Raw genomic sequence first — 17293 nt, forward strand, 5'->3', positions numbered from 1 at the left:
TATAATATTATTCTGACTTTCAGTCAAAATTAAATATTTAAGCGCGTAATAAAATTCGAAATGAGAAGGAATTATTAATCTAATAAAACATAAATTAAAAGTTACTTTTAGGAAATTCGTTTAATAATATATTCATTAATTCACAGGTAACCCATTTAAACTAATAAACTGAACATAGGTAGTTCGGACTTTCTATTAAGCGAGAGAATAATCAGTATTTTAAAATGTAATAACGAGGACAATTTTGGAATAAATTGAAACAATTAAAAGAGTAATTAAATAAAGTCGAGTAACAATGTAACAAGCATTAACATATGTATGAATTCAGAGTACAAAAGAGCTGAACCATTAAATAGTTAAATACAAAACTTTATAAAGTTATCTGGTAAGTAAACATACATACAACGAATTTGACAGAATTTTGTAATGCCCGAGTATGGGTGATTGCAGCTTACTCGTTCGATATAAATTCTGTAACGAATAAAATAAATACATTTTGATGTTGAATTGTTCCATGTATTTTTTAATTTCTATCTAGTATGTATGTATGTAGATCAGACATGTTAAACACAAGGTCGCTTTTGCCCATTGATGACGAAATTATTGATAAAAATTTAAAATTTACTACGGGAGCTAACTAAAATTCAGTGTGATTCCTTAGTGAAATAAATATAAATGTTTAATTAAGATTTTACATTTCTGCATTATCTTGTGTCCATTTTTTAGCACACGTTTGTGCAAACTGCTATATAAACTCCCGAATGATAGTGATAACAGGCGAGCAGGTGCAAGTAATATCAAAATAACTACTGCTCATGAAATTCAACCAAATCTTGAAGAATTAGATAATTATATAGAATAAGATATTACTTTATTTAGAATCGGTAATTGTTGGATTGACGTGTTAAAGGTGCTGAGATGAAAAAAAAAGTTTTTAATAAGAATACAGTAGAATTTTTGCTATAAGAGTGCAGCAGATAAAGAGGTATATAGCAAAGAACACCCTAAGGTGAGAACATCCCAGAGAAGTAGAAGATAAGGTAGGAGAGAAATTGCATTTACTAAATCAAGCAAGAGGTTATGTCAAAGGAAATCGATAATAAAAATCAATACGGAACTATTAGAGGCACCTTCCAACCAAGAGTAAAAAGTGTAGGCTGTATAACAGACTTTTTTAAAAGAAAAAGAGAAGACACAACAAAAGTGGAAATCTGCCAAACCAGCAAAAAACCTGCAACGACATTTAATTCAGAAACGCAAGTTACCATGCAGTGTGAGCAGGAAAAAGGGTCTGAAACGGAAATGGAACAATACGATGAGTCATGCAAGCTGATAAGGGAAATAAGAACTGATCTAAAAGAATTAAGGAAAGAAAATCATGAATTAAAAGATGAATTACAAATAATAAAAAATGAATACAAAGAGGAAAGGGAAAGATTATATTTCGGCATAGGCGATTAGAGTACAATTTTACTATTGATAATGAGCTATTCCCTAAAGAAATGTCGACTCATAATAAATTTCGTGAAACATATCAAATTATGTTTAATTTCACTTCAGTCCCTGAAGAAGGTAACCTTGTTACCGAAAAGTGCTTCGGACAACTACAGCGTCGTGTTTCGGCGTTGAGCTATTTTGTTTCTACAACAATCGTCAAAGTTTTTCCAATCTTCATATTTCTATTTTTGTCCATCTTATTGTTCTATATCTTTTCTCCTCTTTCTTTATTTTTAAATGTATTACTTCTTGTATGTATGTTCTTTATATCTGCTTTCATTTCTTGCTGGATATCACCTTGAGCTATTTTTAATTCTTCTTGTCCCATTTTTGTTTCTTCTTACTTCATCTTTATATCTAATTTTACAATCATTATTTGCTCCTCCATTTTTACTTTGGTACCCCCTGGTTGTAACATGCAAAGCATGAAATATTTTAATTTCTTCTTGAGAGTTCTATGATGTGCCTCGAATCTAGCAAAGTCGCTCTTCCTTCTTCACTTTTACAATGATATACAACCTATTAAGGTCATCCACTCTTCGGATTTATTATTCTTTCTTTGTGAGCTTTCTAATGATATATGGTTTGCTGAGAAAACTTATGACCGGTGGTAACTTCTAGAAAATTCAAAGGAACCTTTACTTAACGTCATATTCGTTCTTCGTTTTTCGAGAGGTTTCCAACGGTACATCCTTTACTATTCGCGAACAGTAATCTAATGTAGGTCTACCTCTACCCCTCCTAACTCCTGTTTCTGCCTCTAATATTCTTCTTACCTTCTCTACCCACGATATTTTGATCATCCGCCTATAACACCACATTTCGAACGCTTCTAACCTTTTCTTTTCCGCCGCTCCCACTGTCCATGTTTCGCACCCGTACAATGCCGTGCTCCAAACATACACCTTTAACAACCTTTTTCTAATTTTTAAATTAACCGTTCGCGAGCATAGAAGTGACTTCTTTTTATTAAAGGCGACACGACCCTGCGCTATCCTCTGCTTTATATCCCNGGATGGTCAATCAAACATTATATATGGAAGCTGGAAAATGAGAGAAATGTATGGAAGGAACTAGAAAACTTAACTAAAGATATTGACAAACAAAGAAGGAGAGAGAAAATGAGAAACATGAAATTCGCTCAAGAGTACAAGATATTATGGAAAGAAGGAGAAGAAAAACCTCATTATTTGAAAGATGAAGGAGTAAAGAGAAAAAACCACCTACAATTAACTGCAAGATTCAGATTGGGAAGCGAAAATAGAGCGTCAAGGTATTGGGAGGAAGAAGAAAAGAAATTATGCAGATTATGTAAAAAGGAGCCAGAGACGCTTGAACATATTTTTGAGCGATGTGGGGAAACGGGAAGTTCTGCAAAAGACTGGAAAGCTCAACTGGAAGGAGTGAACAACATGAAAAGGATGAGAGAAATCTTGTGGAAGAGAAAAATAGCAGGAGAAGAAAATTAATAAAAATGGAAAGAAAGGATGGTCTAAATAAGATGAGAAAAATATGAATAAGGAGGAAAATAGCAGAAAAACGAGAAAGTAGAAAAGAGAAAATAAGTAAATGTAAATGTAATTGCACCTTGTATATATAAAACATAATGTTTTTAATAAAGCTATCTATCTTTCTACTTTGTTTAGATAATATTAAACTAAAAAAAGAAGCATTCCTACATATATAAGCACTTTTTTAATGTTTATATTTTGTGTAGTATTATTTTGTATATATTGTCATGTTTATAATAAGAGCCATTGCACTTTTGCTTTTGTTTTATGATACTTATGGCAGGTCTGATGTAGATGGTATAGATCACATGAAATAAAAAGAAACAGCACTATTGTTACTAATAATTATTTTTTGGTCGGAAATTAACTGTGAAATAGTCAGTAATTTATATTGTAGTAATTTGAACGAAAAATGAAATTATGAAGCGAAATGTAAAAAGGTGTGCTTAATGTTTAGAGAAATTGCAGACTATGGAAAAAACAGTGGAATGAAATGAAAACGTTTTCTTTTACCTAGAGAAATATTTCAAGAGACGTTCTCCGCTTGTTTACTTGACGTTCACTTTATTAACGCGCGGAAAAGCACTTTCTTAAAAATAAGAAAGAAGGATTTACTAAAATACTTTTTTTTGAAGTTCACATTAGCGTTAGGTGGTAGCTTCTTTATTGGTTCAAGTAAGTCATAGTTGCTTGCTTTACATTTTCATATAAAATTAGTCGAATATCTTGACTTTTACGTTTAATAAATTAATCTTATATAATATGTATGTGAGGAAGTATTAAAAAGAGTAGAAAAGAGTACGTTATGGAACTTGATAAGAAATAGGCAATACAGGTTTGTAGGGTACATTTCCAGGCATGAAGTGCCCGTTAGAACGATATTAGCAGCAAATCTAACAAATGTCAAAGCTGTAATAGGCAAGTATTGATTGCGATTACTTTTTAGGAATAAGAGTCAAACGTAATTGCTGTCTTATAAATCACTCGAAAATCTTAAATTACCTGTTGTTCAGGTTCCCTGACATAAACGTTGCTACTACAAGATTGCATCATGTACATATTAAAATAGGTTATTTGTGATAAAACTTAATTAAAACGATTAATATTAAACAAATATGTGATGGAGCGAAGACAATGCCTTCTAATCGTAATTTTGTTGAGATTAAGATGATTTTAAAAGCGAAACATATGATAAGATGTGGACAATACGTAATAACAAGTGATACTAATACTAGTCAAGCAAGTAATGTCGAATAAAATAAATAAAAATCAACACATTGTATATGCAAACAAGTGATATATAAAAGCTAAATCTCACGAAATGAATGCAGAAAACACAGACAAAATAAATTCTGTATTTGTAAGGCTGGCCTACGGCAAATATTTAAACAGATTGTTGCGGCACTCTTATTTTGTCTAGTATGTTAAGTATGTTTAACGTTCCATACTTTTTTTCAAACTTCTAATTGATCAACATGTCCCGATTCTCCAGAAAGAATGTCACAAAAAATAGAACGTTTGTCTTTCTCAGGAAATTCATAAAATCTTACACTTAAATTTACACTTGAACGACTTATTCAATTTTTTACCATACTTTAACTTAATCTTGCTTTGGACTTCTTTCTGGGTGAGAATCGAACACTTCCCATTCCGAATAAAGTAAAAATTAACAAATAATTGCAATGTTTTTAGTTAAGTAAGCATTGGATTTCATTTAATGCAATCTAAGATCTCTCCTGTCGTCCGCCACCAGACGTCATGTCCGATTTGGTCGAACCCGAATATATGCCTATCAATTATATTCACAAATAAGTGTATTTCTGTAGTTTTCAGATAATGGATTGGATCTCTGTAAACTAAAATAAATTTAACTTAATTTTTTATTCCTGTAAGTATAACTGTAGGGCATTGCAAAATATAAAAATTAATTTTATATAATTGATAAAGATCTTTGATACTTTGTGAAGCTTCATTATCAGTTAATTTTTTATTAATTCTGTACCTTTTTAATGCTTCACTTCAATGTTAGAAATAAAACACTATTTGTTGCTTGTTCGACTATTTGATTCTTGAAAATGTCCTAATAAAGACCAAAAACAATAAAAAGTGTTTTATTTGTAACGTTAAATTGAAGTATTCAAAAATTACAGAAATAATAAAAAAGTAAGTGATAATGGAGCTTCACAAAGTATCAAATATCTTTATCAATTATATAAAATAAATTTTTGTATTTTCCAATGAAATTAACTGTGCCCTAGAGTTATAATAATTAACACTTATTTTTTTTTTTGGTGAAATAAAGTGTGTACGAATATAGCATCGCTAGTATTATTTTTAACAGTCACGATTCAATAAATTAATAGAAAGTTACCCATCCCTTAGTGTAAAGTACACTACATCCTCTTCTGAAACGATTTATCTTTCATTAAGGCGCATTAGCTTCTTAATGCATTTTCACTGTATTTACTTATTACTTTACCTACAACCTATCTCTCGGTTATCTTATCCTCGCAATTTTATCCTTTTTATAACGTACCTAATATATAAACACTTACTGCTTGGTTTGTACAATTTGAACTTTAATTTATTTAGTTTAATTTGACACGGTAGAGATCGTTATGCTTTTATTATGGATTATATCGTATCCTAGGTTAAGGGCACTTAATTTTATTCTTTTAAATCAATTAAGGAAAGTATTGAAAATGTAGCTTTTGATGGAAACGACGCTTATAAAACGTCCCCAGTGCTGCGTTTTGAAAGTATTTTCTAATACTATAGTCGTTATAAAGCGTTTATTATCGTGTAGCTACCATAGTCGTTATAAGGCGTTTATTGTCGTGTAGCTTTGAATAACTTACTTAAGTGAAACTTGTCAATTTTATTTTTAATGTTCTTATTCTAATTTTTCTTTTTATTGTAGGTCCTTGAGTTGCTGTAACTTCCATTAACCTCACAGTACCGATTTGAAGTGAAGAAACAATGTTTAAAGCTATCATATTCCTTTTACTAGAAGAATCATTTTATCATTGTTATCAGCTTCAGAATGATCACTCAGTATCTTCTCAGACAACTACCGTCAGTGCAATCAATACAACGATTTACAGCAACTTAAATTTATCGTATTTAGATGCCACGCTTGACGCGACATCAATGACAAATACCGACTCGAACACAACGTTCAGTTCAGAAGAAGATTACAATACCACCGCGCTAGTAGAGGTGAGTTAAATGTCATGACGTCATAACTAAAAAGATGATCAAAATATTGCAATAACAAGAAAATAAGCTTAAATCTTTGCATAGGAATGCCTCTACGCTGAGTAACTAACAATAAGTCTAACGAACCAGTTACAAAGGGATTCACAAATGAAAAATGCTACGTGCAAGAGACCAATTTTTTGTTTAAGTTGGATCGCAGTTCTATTCGCGTGGCAAATATGACAAATATTTCGGCTTTTAATCATTATGTTGCTTCATAATAGTCAATTATGCATTTTTGCATTATAAAGAATGTTGCTTCCACATTTGTGCCAATTCCGACTACACCATATATAAAGAGATATTGTGACTTCTGAAAGACCGTGGCATAAAAACGGCTGTACGGTGAGCATAATTACGTTACGTCCTAATTCACCCTGCGAGTTAAAACGTACGATGTTCGAGTGGAGTTTTTAAACACTGTTTTGACACATTTATTTGGTTCGATTTTCAGAAACCTTTATTACACCTTATTTATTTTAATAATTACGCATAATGATGGCAAATGAACAAAGTAACATAAGTTTGACCTGTAGAGTAGACCGTTAGAGTGTTAAATTAACTAGTTCGTTCCTTCTGTTGCATAGATACGGGAGACTGGCTTCTTTGCATATTCATCGTATATATTGTGGCTTGTGAGAAACTTTCATTGTATTGGCATCTTAACGTAGATTTCCTTTGTCTTTTAGTTGTTATATTAAGTGAGGCGATCTCGGAGTTTTGGAGAAAGTCCAAGTTTTTTGTCATGTCGGTTATGAGTTATTTGAGAAAGTCCTCAAATGGAGGGAGTTTCATTTCTCGTTGTAGTTGAGAGTTTCTAACGTACCATGGGGCACCTAGAGCTATTCTTATTATTTCGTTTTGCAGGCTGTAGAGCGTTTTGGTGGATTTTGCGTGTTTCCAGATGATGGAACCGTAGGTTATTATTGGACGTATGTACACTTTGTAGATTCTACCATAAGCTTGACATTGTTGCTTAGTTTGCTGTTTTTGCACAGTAGTGAATAGAGGAGCTTGAAGGCTGCGTGTCCTTTTATTTTGTGGATATATTTGTTGTAGTTCAAAGTTCTATCCAGGGTGATGCCAAGATATTTTATTTCATTTCTGAGGTGGCTGTTGGTACCTTTGAAGACGTCGTTGTCTGGGATCCTCTGTTTTCTGTTGAAACAAATGGCTTCAGTTTTAGTTTCATTGATTTCGATGCGTCAGGCATTAAGCTATTTTTCAAACTCAGTGAGGTAGCTGTTTAACCATTTGACGGTGAGCATGCGGATTTGGGTCTGTGCCGCGATGAGAGTGTCATCGACGTATTGTGCGATAAAAATGTTATCTTTGGTAGGAATGTCGGTGGTATATAGCAGATATAGAGTTGGTTCTATGAGATCTGATGTCACCAATTTTTATGAAGAATTGCCAATCAGTGAGGTAAGAGTAAAGAGTTTTTATTAATCTTTTGGAGATGTTTAGGATGTTTAGTTTGAGGATGAGTCCTTCGATCCAAACTTTATCGAAGGCTTTCTCAATGTCGAGCAAGGTTGCAGTGGTTGTTTTTCTCTTGTTGAGGCCGGTCGTTATATATGTAGTGACTCTTGTTAGTTGCTGGGTGGTGGAGTGATTGTTCTTGAATCCAAATTGGTGATCAGGAATGATTGCTTCTGCTACTTTGTTTATTGTTTTAAGAAGGCTGATGGGATGGTAGCTTCCTGGGACGTCTGGAGGTTTTCCGGGTTTAGGAATCATAATTATGTCAATTCCTTTAGATCGGAGTTCTTTTAGGTTTTTATTGTTATGTCGTCTGGTCCTGGTGCTTTCCTATTGCTCTTGCGTTATTTATATTCCGTTATTTCTTCGGGACTGGCTGTTATTTGAGGGTCCGGAGTTGGTTCAGTTATTATTTGTTGAACCAGATGGTTGACGTGGGTTTCGTAGTTAATATTCTGGAGGATATGGTCTACTGGATAAGGTTTGAATTGTGCCTCGACGTGTTTTGCTAATAGTTCAGGCTTTCTTGGTTGGTTATTGCTACTGAGTTGTCTTCGGCTTTCAATGGATCTATGTCACTGTTTGTCTTCTTTAATCTTCTGGAGAGAGAGAATAGTGAGGTGTGTGATTTTTCTGCTTCGTTGAGTTTTTCATCCCAAGTGGAGTTGTGAAAGTCTTGTAGTCTCGATTTTATTTCATTTGTAAGTCTGTTTATTTGTTTTGAGGATTGTATGTTTGGTGGTACTTCTTCTCCGCTTTGCATTTTCCTTTTATCAGATCGATGATGGAGTTGGGAATGTATGTGCCTTTGATTTCTTTTATCCTGATGGGTGTGCATCTCTGTATGGTATCCTGGATAATTTGTTCCAGTTTGCTTGTTATTCGGTCTAGGCCGTCGATGTTTGAGATGGTAGGTTGAAAGTTTTATAGTTTTTCTTAGAGGATCGATTTATTGTTTTCCCAGTTAGTAGTTTGTATTTGCAGTATGTCCTTTTCCAGGTAGGAACCGACGCGAAGGATGATTGGGTTGTGGTCTGGGGTTAGAGCGCTGTCGTCGATGGAGGATATCTCCGATATGTCCGAGGTATTGGTGGGGATGTGGATGGGTAGGGTCTGTTGGTGTAATGATTAATATTTGTTTTTGGTCTTTATATTGCTTTAGATATTTTCCTCTTGTGTTATCTGGTCTGGAGTGCCATTCATGATTTTTGTTGTTCAGATCACCTATTATGATTTTGGTAGTTTTGCTGCTTAGTAGGTTGTTTATTTCGTCCACGTGCAGTGGTGGTTGATTAGGATTCATTGGTGGACAATATATATATTTGAGTTGTTCCAATGTTTTTAATTTCGAGCTGGATGCCTGTAGCTTCTATAGTGTTTTCCTTTGGTGTGGGTGGAAGAGTGGGAGAAAGTGCTCTGTAATGTTCTTCATGTATAGTGCCGTGTCTCCCCCTTCGCTTTGTGTGCGGTCGTTTTCTGTACATTTTGTAGTTTAGGATGCGTGGGTATTCTGCAGATTTGAGGAACGTTTCCCCGATGCCCATAATATCTATGTTGTGTGAAGTAACGAAGTACTTCAATTGGTTTATTTTGCCTGGAAGCGAGTGCGCGTTCCAGTGTGCGATTTTAAAGTTGCTTGGTATTCTCTTTTGGGTGTACTTTATGGGATGGATTGTTGTAGTAATAGTTTCGTAGTGTTGATGAATTTTGTAGTTTGTTCTGGAATTGGGTTCAGTTGGCAGTATTGGATGAACATATCACCAATGATTTTGGATAGATCTTGTTTGTTGTGGTCCCCTTTAGTGATGTGATTTTTGTTGATTCTTCTGTTTTATTTTTTGGATTTTCAAGACAGCCCTTGAAGTTGGCAGGATAGTCTCCGTTGCAGTTGGCTCATTTTGCTGATGTTGTCTCTGGTTCGGTGCACAGGTGGGTGGAATGGTTGCCTGCGCATTTTAAGCATTTGTATTCAGCTTTACAGCGCGCTTGAGAGTGGCCGAATTTTTGACAGCGATGGCATTGTTCTGTGGTCTGCTTTCTGTAATGACTTTTTCGATGGTAACGTCAAGATTGCAGCAGTGCTTAAGATTGTAGATGGACTTATAGATTTTGTCTATTTCTATTTTTACTAATGATATTTCTTGTCCCTTTTGATTTGACATTCTGGCTGCATTAATTTCCGGGCAGCCTTGTTAATGAAGGTCTTTAGCAATTTCTTCGATTCTGATGGATGTTGAGATTCCTCTCATGACGATTTTCAGTTGTCTCTCGTTTCTGAGTTTATAGGTTTGGTATTATATTTGGTTGTCGTCGAATATTTTGGTCATCGCCCTGAAGTTTGTTTCACCAGATGGATGATTCCGTCCGTGCTGGCCTTCGCCTTTGAGTATTAGATATTTTTCTGGATAAGTATTGAAGATATGTAGTTCCATTTATGGGGTTCCCTGAGGACCACTGGAGGGTTTTTTTGGGTATATTTTCGTCATTTCCTGATTGGGTTGGCGGATCGATGGATTATTGTGGTTCTTGTGACAGGATTTCGTATCTGTTGTTGTTTTCTATGATGCCTGTTTTCAATTGTGTTAAGAGCGGGTTTTAGTTGTATTTCTTGCGTTTGTGCGTAGATGGAGGAAGAGGTTGATGGTCGTTGGAGAGTTCTATATGTTGGTCAGATGTTGTTGTTAGTGATGTTGGTGGTGTAATGGTCTTTTGGGGTTTTTGGATGAATCGTTTTTTGTTGATTTTCCAGAAGTTTTATGAGGTTCGAATTTTCTTCCTGCATGAATTCTAGCACCTTTTCTTATTTTGAAAGGGTGTCTTCAAGTCTGGCAATATTCGTGATTAGTACTTCTTGACTTATGTCTGGTGGATCCATTTTGTTTGGGTTATTAGTTGTAGTTGAGTGAGTCTCAATCGGGGATTTTTATTAATCGAGTAAGTTGTGGTGGTGAATCAGCAGGACATTGCGTACTCCGTCCTAGCGATTTAGTTAGTAATTTTAACTTACTCTTTGTGTACTTTTGCTGATTTACACTGTTTACTTGTTATTCTGCGGCCACTGTTTTTAACAAATGGTTACTGTCAGATGTAAATCCTCCTCCCTTAGGATAAAAAACGTCCTCGTCTTCAAACGATTACGGGACAAAGGGGTGCTGAAGATGTCTTCATTTATGTCTTCTTGGGGTTGATTGTCTCGAATAATATTTTGAGCTAAAGGGTTGTGATGGTGACATGAGATGCGAAGGTAAACTGCTGTAGATGGACTGGATCTTCTGCATCACTGTCGTCATTTCTCGGTGGTTTTGAGGGTAATTGTTGAGTTTCGGAACTATTTATTTTGGAGTCTCTCATGATTAATTAGGTAGGAGTAATCGTTGTAGTTATTTTTATTTGTCGTCGTTGTTGTTATTCATTCGTTGATAGTGGTTATCAATAAGGTTCGTTTTGTAGTCTTCATTTCTTCGTAATGATGTACAGTAAATGGTAGGAGACTTGAACAAATCTGTGACATTGTCTCAATTTGGTTAGCAGAAAAGTATTGGAAATTAGTCACGACAGTACAATCGCTATACCATAGGGTGAATGTTGCATATTAAGGTTATACGAGGGTGGATTGATAAGTTTCCGGCCTAACCAAGAGATGACGCCACTAGGCCTACCTTGAGGTGACATTCTATAGTACCATCCTTGGATAGCTTGTAGCTATAGTTTCAGCCCGATCTCCTTGCTAGTGTAGGTTTGACAGCACGCTGAACAAGACGCCTCTGTGGTTTTCGTAAAAATGGAAAAGCAGGAAAATCGTGCTGTCATCAAATACTTTTATTTGAAGGGGTTAACGCCGAAGGAAATTAAAAAAGAGATGGACTCAACACTGGGGACATCCTCCCCGTCATATTCAACCGTTAAGCAGTGGGTTTCCGAGTTTAAAAAGGGTCGTGTGAGCACCTCTGATGGGCCTCGCTCAGGACGCCCCGTTGAGGTCACAACTCCAGATATGATCGAAAAAATTCATCAAATAGTGCTGGGAGACCGCAGATTGAAAGTGCGTGAGATAGCTGAGACCTGTAAGATGTCATATGAACGTGTGCAACATATTTTGCACCAACATTTGCATATGGAAAAGCTCTGTGCAAGATGGGTGCCGCGTTTGCTAACAGTCGACCAAAAATTGATTCGAAAAAACATTTCTACCGCAAATTTGTCATTGTATAAGCGTAATCCAAGCGAATTTTTGCGTCGATTCGTAACCGTTGACGAAACGTGGGTCCACCACTACACTCCTGAAACCAAAGAACAGTCTAAACAGTGGATTGGACCAGGGGAACCAACTCCAAAGAAGGCAAAAACAATTTTTTCGGCGAACAAGGTTATGGCTACTGTTTTTTGGGATGCAAGAGGTATTATATACATTGATTACCTTGCAAAGGGTAATACTATCACTGGTCAATACTACGCAGACTTATTGCAACGTTTGAGCCACGAGGTGAAAATTAAACGACCTCATCTGGCGAAGAAAAAAATCTTGTTTCATCACGATAACGCACCAGCGCACACGTCAATCGTTGCGACGGCTAAAATCAACGATCTAAAGTTTGAATTGATGCCGCACCCTCCTTACTCTCCAGACCTAGCCCCGAGTGACTATTTTCTGTTCCCTAATCTCAAAAAATGGCTTGGCGGTAAGAGATTTGCGGACAATGAAGAAGTAATCGAAGCTGTAAATGGTTATTTTGAGGAGCTTGACGAATCAGTCTATAGAGATGGCATTAATAGACTGGAACACCGCTATGAGAAATGTATCAGCCTTGGAGGAGATTATGTTGAGAAATAAAAAAAAAAAATTTTTAAAAACCTTGTTTTTCTTGGTCAGGCCGGAAACTTATCAATCCACCCTCGTATTAAGGAATAATTCTGTTTAATTTAAATTAGATGGGTTCTGCAATAGGAAGATTAATTATACATGACATAGTATCATCTAACAAAACAACGGGTTATTTATTGAATTTCAATCAATTGAATAGTTTTTCTTTATCTGTAGATAAAAATGATTTCAGAATTTGGAATATTTTCGCGGGCAAATGTGATTGATCTCTTCGAAGGTTGTAAATAGTTCAACTTGCAGTTCAATTAAGTTCTTTTTGAAGAGTACCCGTAGCAGCATTAAACGCATGAATGACTCATCAGAATTTTCTTGAACACTGTTAATTAAATATTAGAGATGTGATAAGCAAATGGCATTTTTCATGACAGTATAAAGTTAAGAGAGTAAGTAAAGTAATAATAATAGGAAAATACGAGGGTATTGCCGAAATTTTCGGAATAAAAGTAATGCGGTCTAGTCTCGGCTTGTGCGAGGTTGAGGAGAAGGGTGATCAGGAATGTCTTTGTTGTCCTTTGTCTTTTTTTACTCGCCTAATATTGCGATATTTTTTTCTAGTTTTTGTTTGTCCTGCCAATATTCCTTCAATTCTGTCGATTTTGGTCGTTTGTATTTTGGTTGATTGTGGTCGTTCTTTGAAATTTAGGGGCCATTTTAGATTTGTCAAAGGTTTTAGTATAAATTTCTATCACAGGAATAGGGTCGCTCTGTTGATCAATTTTGTCGTGCTTTCTGGTTTCTTTCTAAATTTCGATTTTTTACTTTTTCATACAATACTGATAGTTCTTTAATTCTGTTATTTATGTAGTTACCGGGGTTGTTGGACTCTGGGAGTTCCAAGTCTGTTACATATTTATAAATTTATATTACTTATATATTTATGTAAATTTGGTAGTAGAAGGAATTGAATTGTTATACAAGAAGATTATATCATTAAATTTGTCTCATCAGGGTTGGTTTGTTTCAAAACTGTTAATTTCTCTTTTAATGTGCCGTGAAGTCTTAGGAGCGGGCTAATAGTAGTTGGATTGCCGGTGGTCACGAAGTGTAAGTCAATGTGGTAGAGTTTACAGAAAACATTGAGATGGGGGTTGTCCAATTCTGTCCCTACGTCAATTAAAATTTTGCCTGGAAGGTTATGATGGTTAAAGAAATTTCTTAATTTATTAACGATGATAATTCCATTTTTGTCTGTTATGTGATAGGCTTGTGCGTATTTACCGAAATGGTCAAAGCATGTTAAAAATGTGGCGTTCTCAATCGTAAATAAACCCAGCATTATTATTTTAAAAGGTTACCATGGGTCCTTTGTAGGGTTGTTTGTAAGGATTTCGCTCATATTTGGATCTTAAACACACGTCACATTTATTAATGTAAAATCTGATTAATTTCTTTAAATTGGGATAATAAAATTTTATTCTAAAATGGGAATACGTTCCTTCGATATCATTATGAGTAGTATCATGATAGTTCGATATTAGTTCAAGGGCCTTTTCTCTGTTGTATGGTGTTAAGTCAAGAAGAGTTTTTGTGAAGGTAACTTTATTGTTTTGTCCAAATAGTACTCCATGTATAATGTCTTAAATACAGAGTGTTGAAAAGTGTCGTTCATTTTGTTGTCAAAATGTATTCCTACTTGAATAGGTACTCTAAAGGGTATGTTCGTTAATTGATGTTTAAGCCAAACTAAGGTTTGTTCGTCTTCTAACGTAACGTTAATTCTGAATCTACCATTTGATAGTGTTTTTGTCTTAAATTTTCGTTTTCCTAGTTTAAACGAGAATTGTAAAGGGAAAACCTGAAGAGGTTTGTCTTCGGTTAATTTGATTGTAGGTACAGAGTCTTCTTGATTGGAGTGTAGGGTGACTAAATCGTTGTTGTCATTATTGCGTTCAACTAATTCGGATAGTTGTGCCAGAAGTTCGTCGGATTCTTCGGGGGATAAGAAGTCTAGTGCTTGGTCTGAACAAGGGTTAGCGAATAGTAAGTCTATGTCAAACTAGTCGTCTTCTTAAAGGGAGTTTATTTCCATTCGCGAAAGCGCGTCTGCTACATGATTTTCTTTTCCTTTTACGTGTTTAGTTTCAAAATTATATTCAGAAACCTTCCAGCGTGCTATCTGCTGTTTGGTTTTGCAACCATACTAAGGGCATGTGGTCCGTAAAATCGGTGAATTTTCTACCATAAATGTAGGGCCTAAAATGCTTACAAGATTCTACTACAGCTAATAAATCTTTTTCTGTAGTACTGTAATTTTTGAAAGCTAAAATTAGGGCGTTTATGATCAATTCTTTAATTTTGTTGATAGCTTCTTCATACGAGGGATCTTTAATATTAATTGAAGTATTTTTCTTTAAACACCTCCTAAAGGGAATGACAATTTTGGAATAATTTTTTATAAATTTACGATAGTAGCCGCTCAAGCCTAAAACGAAACTCTGGTACAAACTAGAGTGGGTGGATCGGCTTGCGAGTTTCGATGATTTAGGGAGCCGGACCATAGGTTCAACCATAATGGAGCGGTTCTTAAAGAGAAACCAGACTAAGACAAGTCCCTGAAAGAGGGCAGCAGCTCTTTCAGTACTCAGGGTGGCAGAGATCACGAGGATCGGTATGGCACTCTGATGCACAATACTGCGATGTGGAAGGCAACGGGAAACCACCACATTATGATCCCAAGTAAAACGTTCAACTACTGAAATTAAATGATGGCGTCCTCTGGGGTAAAGCACTCCGGACGTAAACTAGTCCCCCATTCGGATGTCCGGGCGGGGACTACCTCGGGGGATGTCATCAATAAGTGCAATAGGGATAGGTGCAATGTTTCACGAGTCGGAGCGTGGAATGTTAGGTCAATGAGGCAGGTAGGGAAATTAGAAAATTTAAAAATAGAGATGGATAGATTAGAATTAGATATAGTAGGTATAAGTGAAGTCCGTTGGCCCGAAGCTGGAGACTTCTGGAGTGGGGACTTTAGAGTAATACATACAGGATCTGTAGAAGGTAATTCAGGTGTAGGAATTGTAATGCGTAGGAAAGTAGGGCAGAGTGTAGAAAGTTATTTACAAAAAAGCGATAGGATAGTTATGGTTAAATTAAACTCAAAGCCGGTAAGAACGGTATTAGTGCAGGTCTACATGCCTACATCATCTTACAGTGATGAAGACGTAGAAGCAGTTTATGCAGATATAGAAGACGTGTTAAGTTTAGTGAAAGGACAGGACAACCTAATAGTTTTAGGAGATTTCAACGCAGTAATAGGTGAAGGTAAAGTGGGTGCAATAGCAGGTTCTTTTGGATTAGGCAATAGAAATGATAGGGGAGATAGGCTGATAGAATTTTGCGATAAACATAACTTAACCGTCGCGAATACTTTATTCAACCATCACGTTAGGAGGCGCTATACGTGGAAGATGCCAGGTGATTTAGGGAGATATCAGTTAGATTACATACTTGTTAGGCAAAGATTTAAAAATCAAGTGAAGGACTGTAGGAGTTATCCAGGAGCAGATATAGATAGCGATCATAATTTAGTAGTTATGAAGACCAATCTTAAATTCAAAATTCTGAAAAAGAGGGCAGGTAGGAGACGTCTCGACTTAGAAAAGCTAAAATGTAACGAAGCGCGTGATAGGCTAGGTAGAATGACAGACGAAATACTAATGGCGGCTGGAGAAACGAATGACGGGGACATAGAGACAGAATGGAACTGCATTAAAACGTGTCTAAAGTCAGCAGCTACAGAGGCACTAGGTCTTAAACAAAACGAAAGTAGGAAACCCTGGATAACAAATGAGATTGTAGGATTAATAGACGAAAGGCGGAAATACAAAAACAGGACAGACGAAGAAGGGCAAAAAAGATATGAAGCTAGAAATTGGGAAATAATTAGGAAGTGTAGGGCAGCTAAGGAACAATGGATTAATAGGATGTGTAAAGAAGTAGAAGAAAAGTTTGAAGCAGGTAAAACCGATGAGACGTATAATATAATTAAAAGGAATTTTAGAGAGGTAGGATACAGGAGTAATAATATAAGAAACGAGGCATAATGAGAGAAGAGTTCGATGTAGCATTGAAAAATTTAAAGAATAATAAGGCGTCAGGTGTAGATAGGATACAGGGGGAAATAAAACATGCAGGACAAGAGGTTAGAGATCGTATGTTTAAGTTAGTTAGTCAGATTTACGAAACGGGGATAGTCCCAGAGGATTATAAACGGAACGTAGTAGTAACATTACCTAAGGAGAGGGGCGCGGATAGGTGCGAGAAATTTCGAACAATTAGCTTAACTTTCCATGCGTCACAAATCTCAACTAGAATTGTACAGAGGAGGATGGAAAAAAGGGCGGAAGAACTATTAGGGGAAAATAGAGAAAACGATAGAAAAAGGAAAGAGTGCATACATAGGATTTGTAGATTTCGAGAAAGCTTTTGACAATGTTAAATGGGACAAGATGTTAAATATACTTAAAAATGTAGGGATGAATTACAAAGATAGAAAAGTGATACTTAGTTTGTATAAAGAGCAACAGGCAGTTATAGAGCTGGGGATGCAACGTAGAGAAGTAAATATTAGGAAGGGAGTCAGGCAGGGATGCACACTGTCACCGCTACTTTTTAATCTATACATCGAAGACGCCATCAACATCATTAAAGACAGTACAAC

At 35.7% G+C, this 17293-nt stretch overlaps 1 protein-coding gene across 2 annotated transcripts in view; it reads left to right on the forward strand.

Annotated features, from left to right (window-relative positions):
- The window catches only part of LOC108741614, a 31794-nt gene that overhangs the window by 6820 nt on the left and 7681 nt on the right, over positions 1-17293 (forward strand). For both annotated transcript variants that reach the window (XM_018476467.1, XM_018476468.1), the window contains exon 2: positions 5929-6227. In XM_018476467.1, the coding sequence (XP_018331969.1) occupies positions 5988-6227 (240 nt within the window). In that variant the 5' untranslated portion in view covers positions 5929-5987. The remainder of the gene's footprint in view (positions 1-5928; positions 6228-17293) is intronic.

The sequence above is a fragment of the Agrilus planipennis genome, unplaced genomic scaffold (genome assembly GCF_000699045.2).
Source record: "Agrilus planipennis isolate EAB-ADULT unplaced genomic scaffold, Apla_2.0 scaffold255, whole genome shotgun sequence".
NCBI classification, from domain to species: domain Eukaryota; kingdom Metazoa; phylum Arthropoda; class Insecta; order Coleoptera; family Buprestidae; genus Agrilus; species Agrilus planipennis.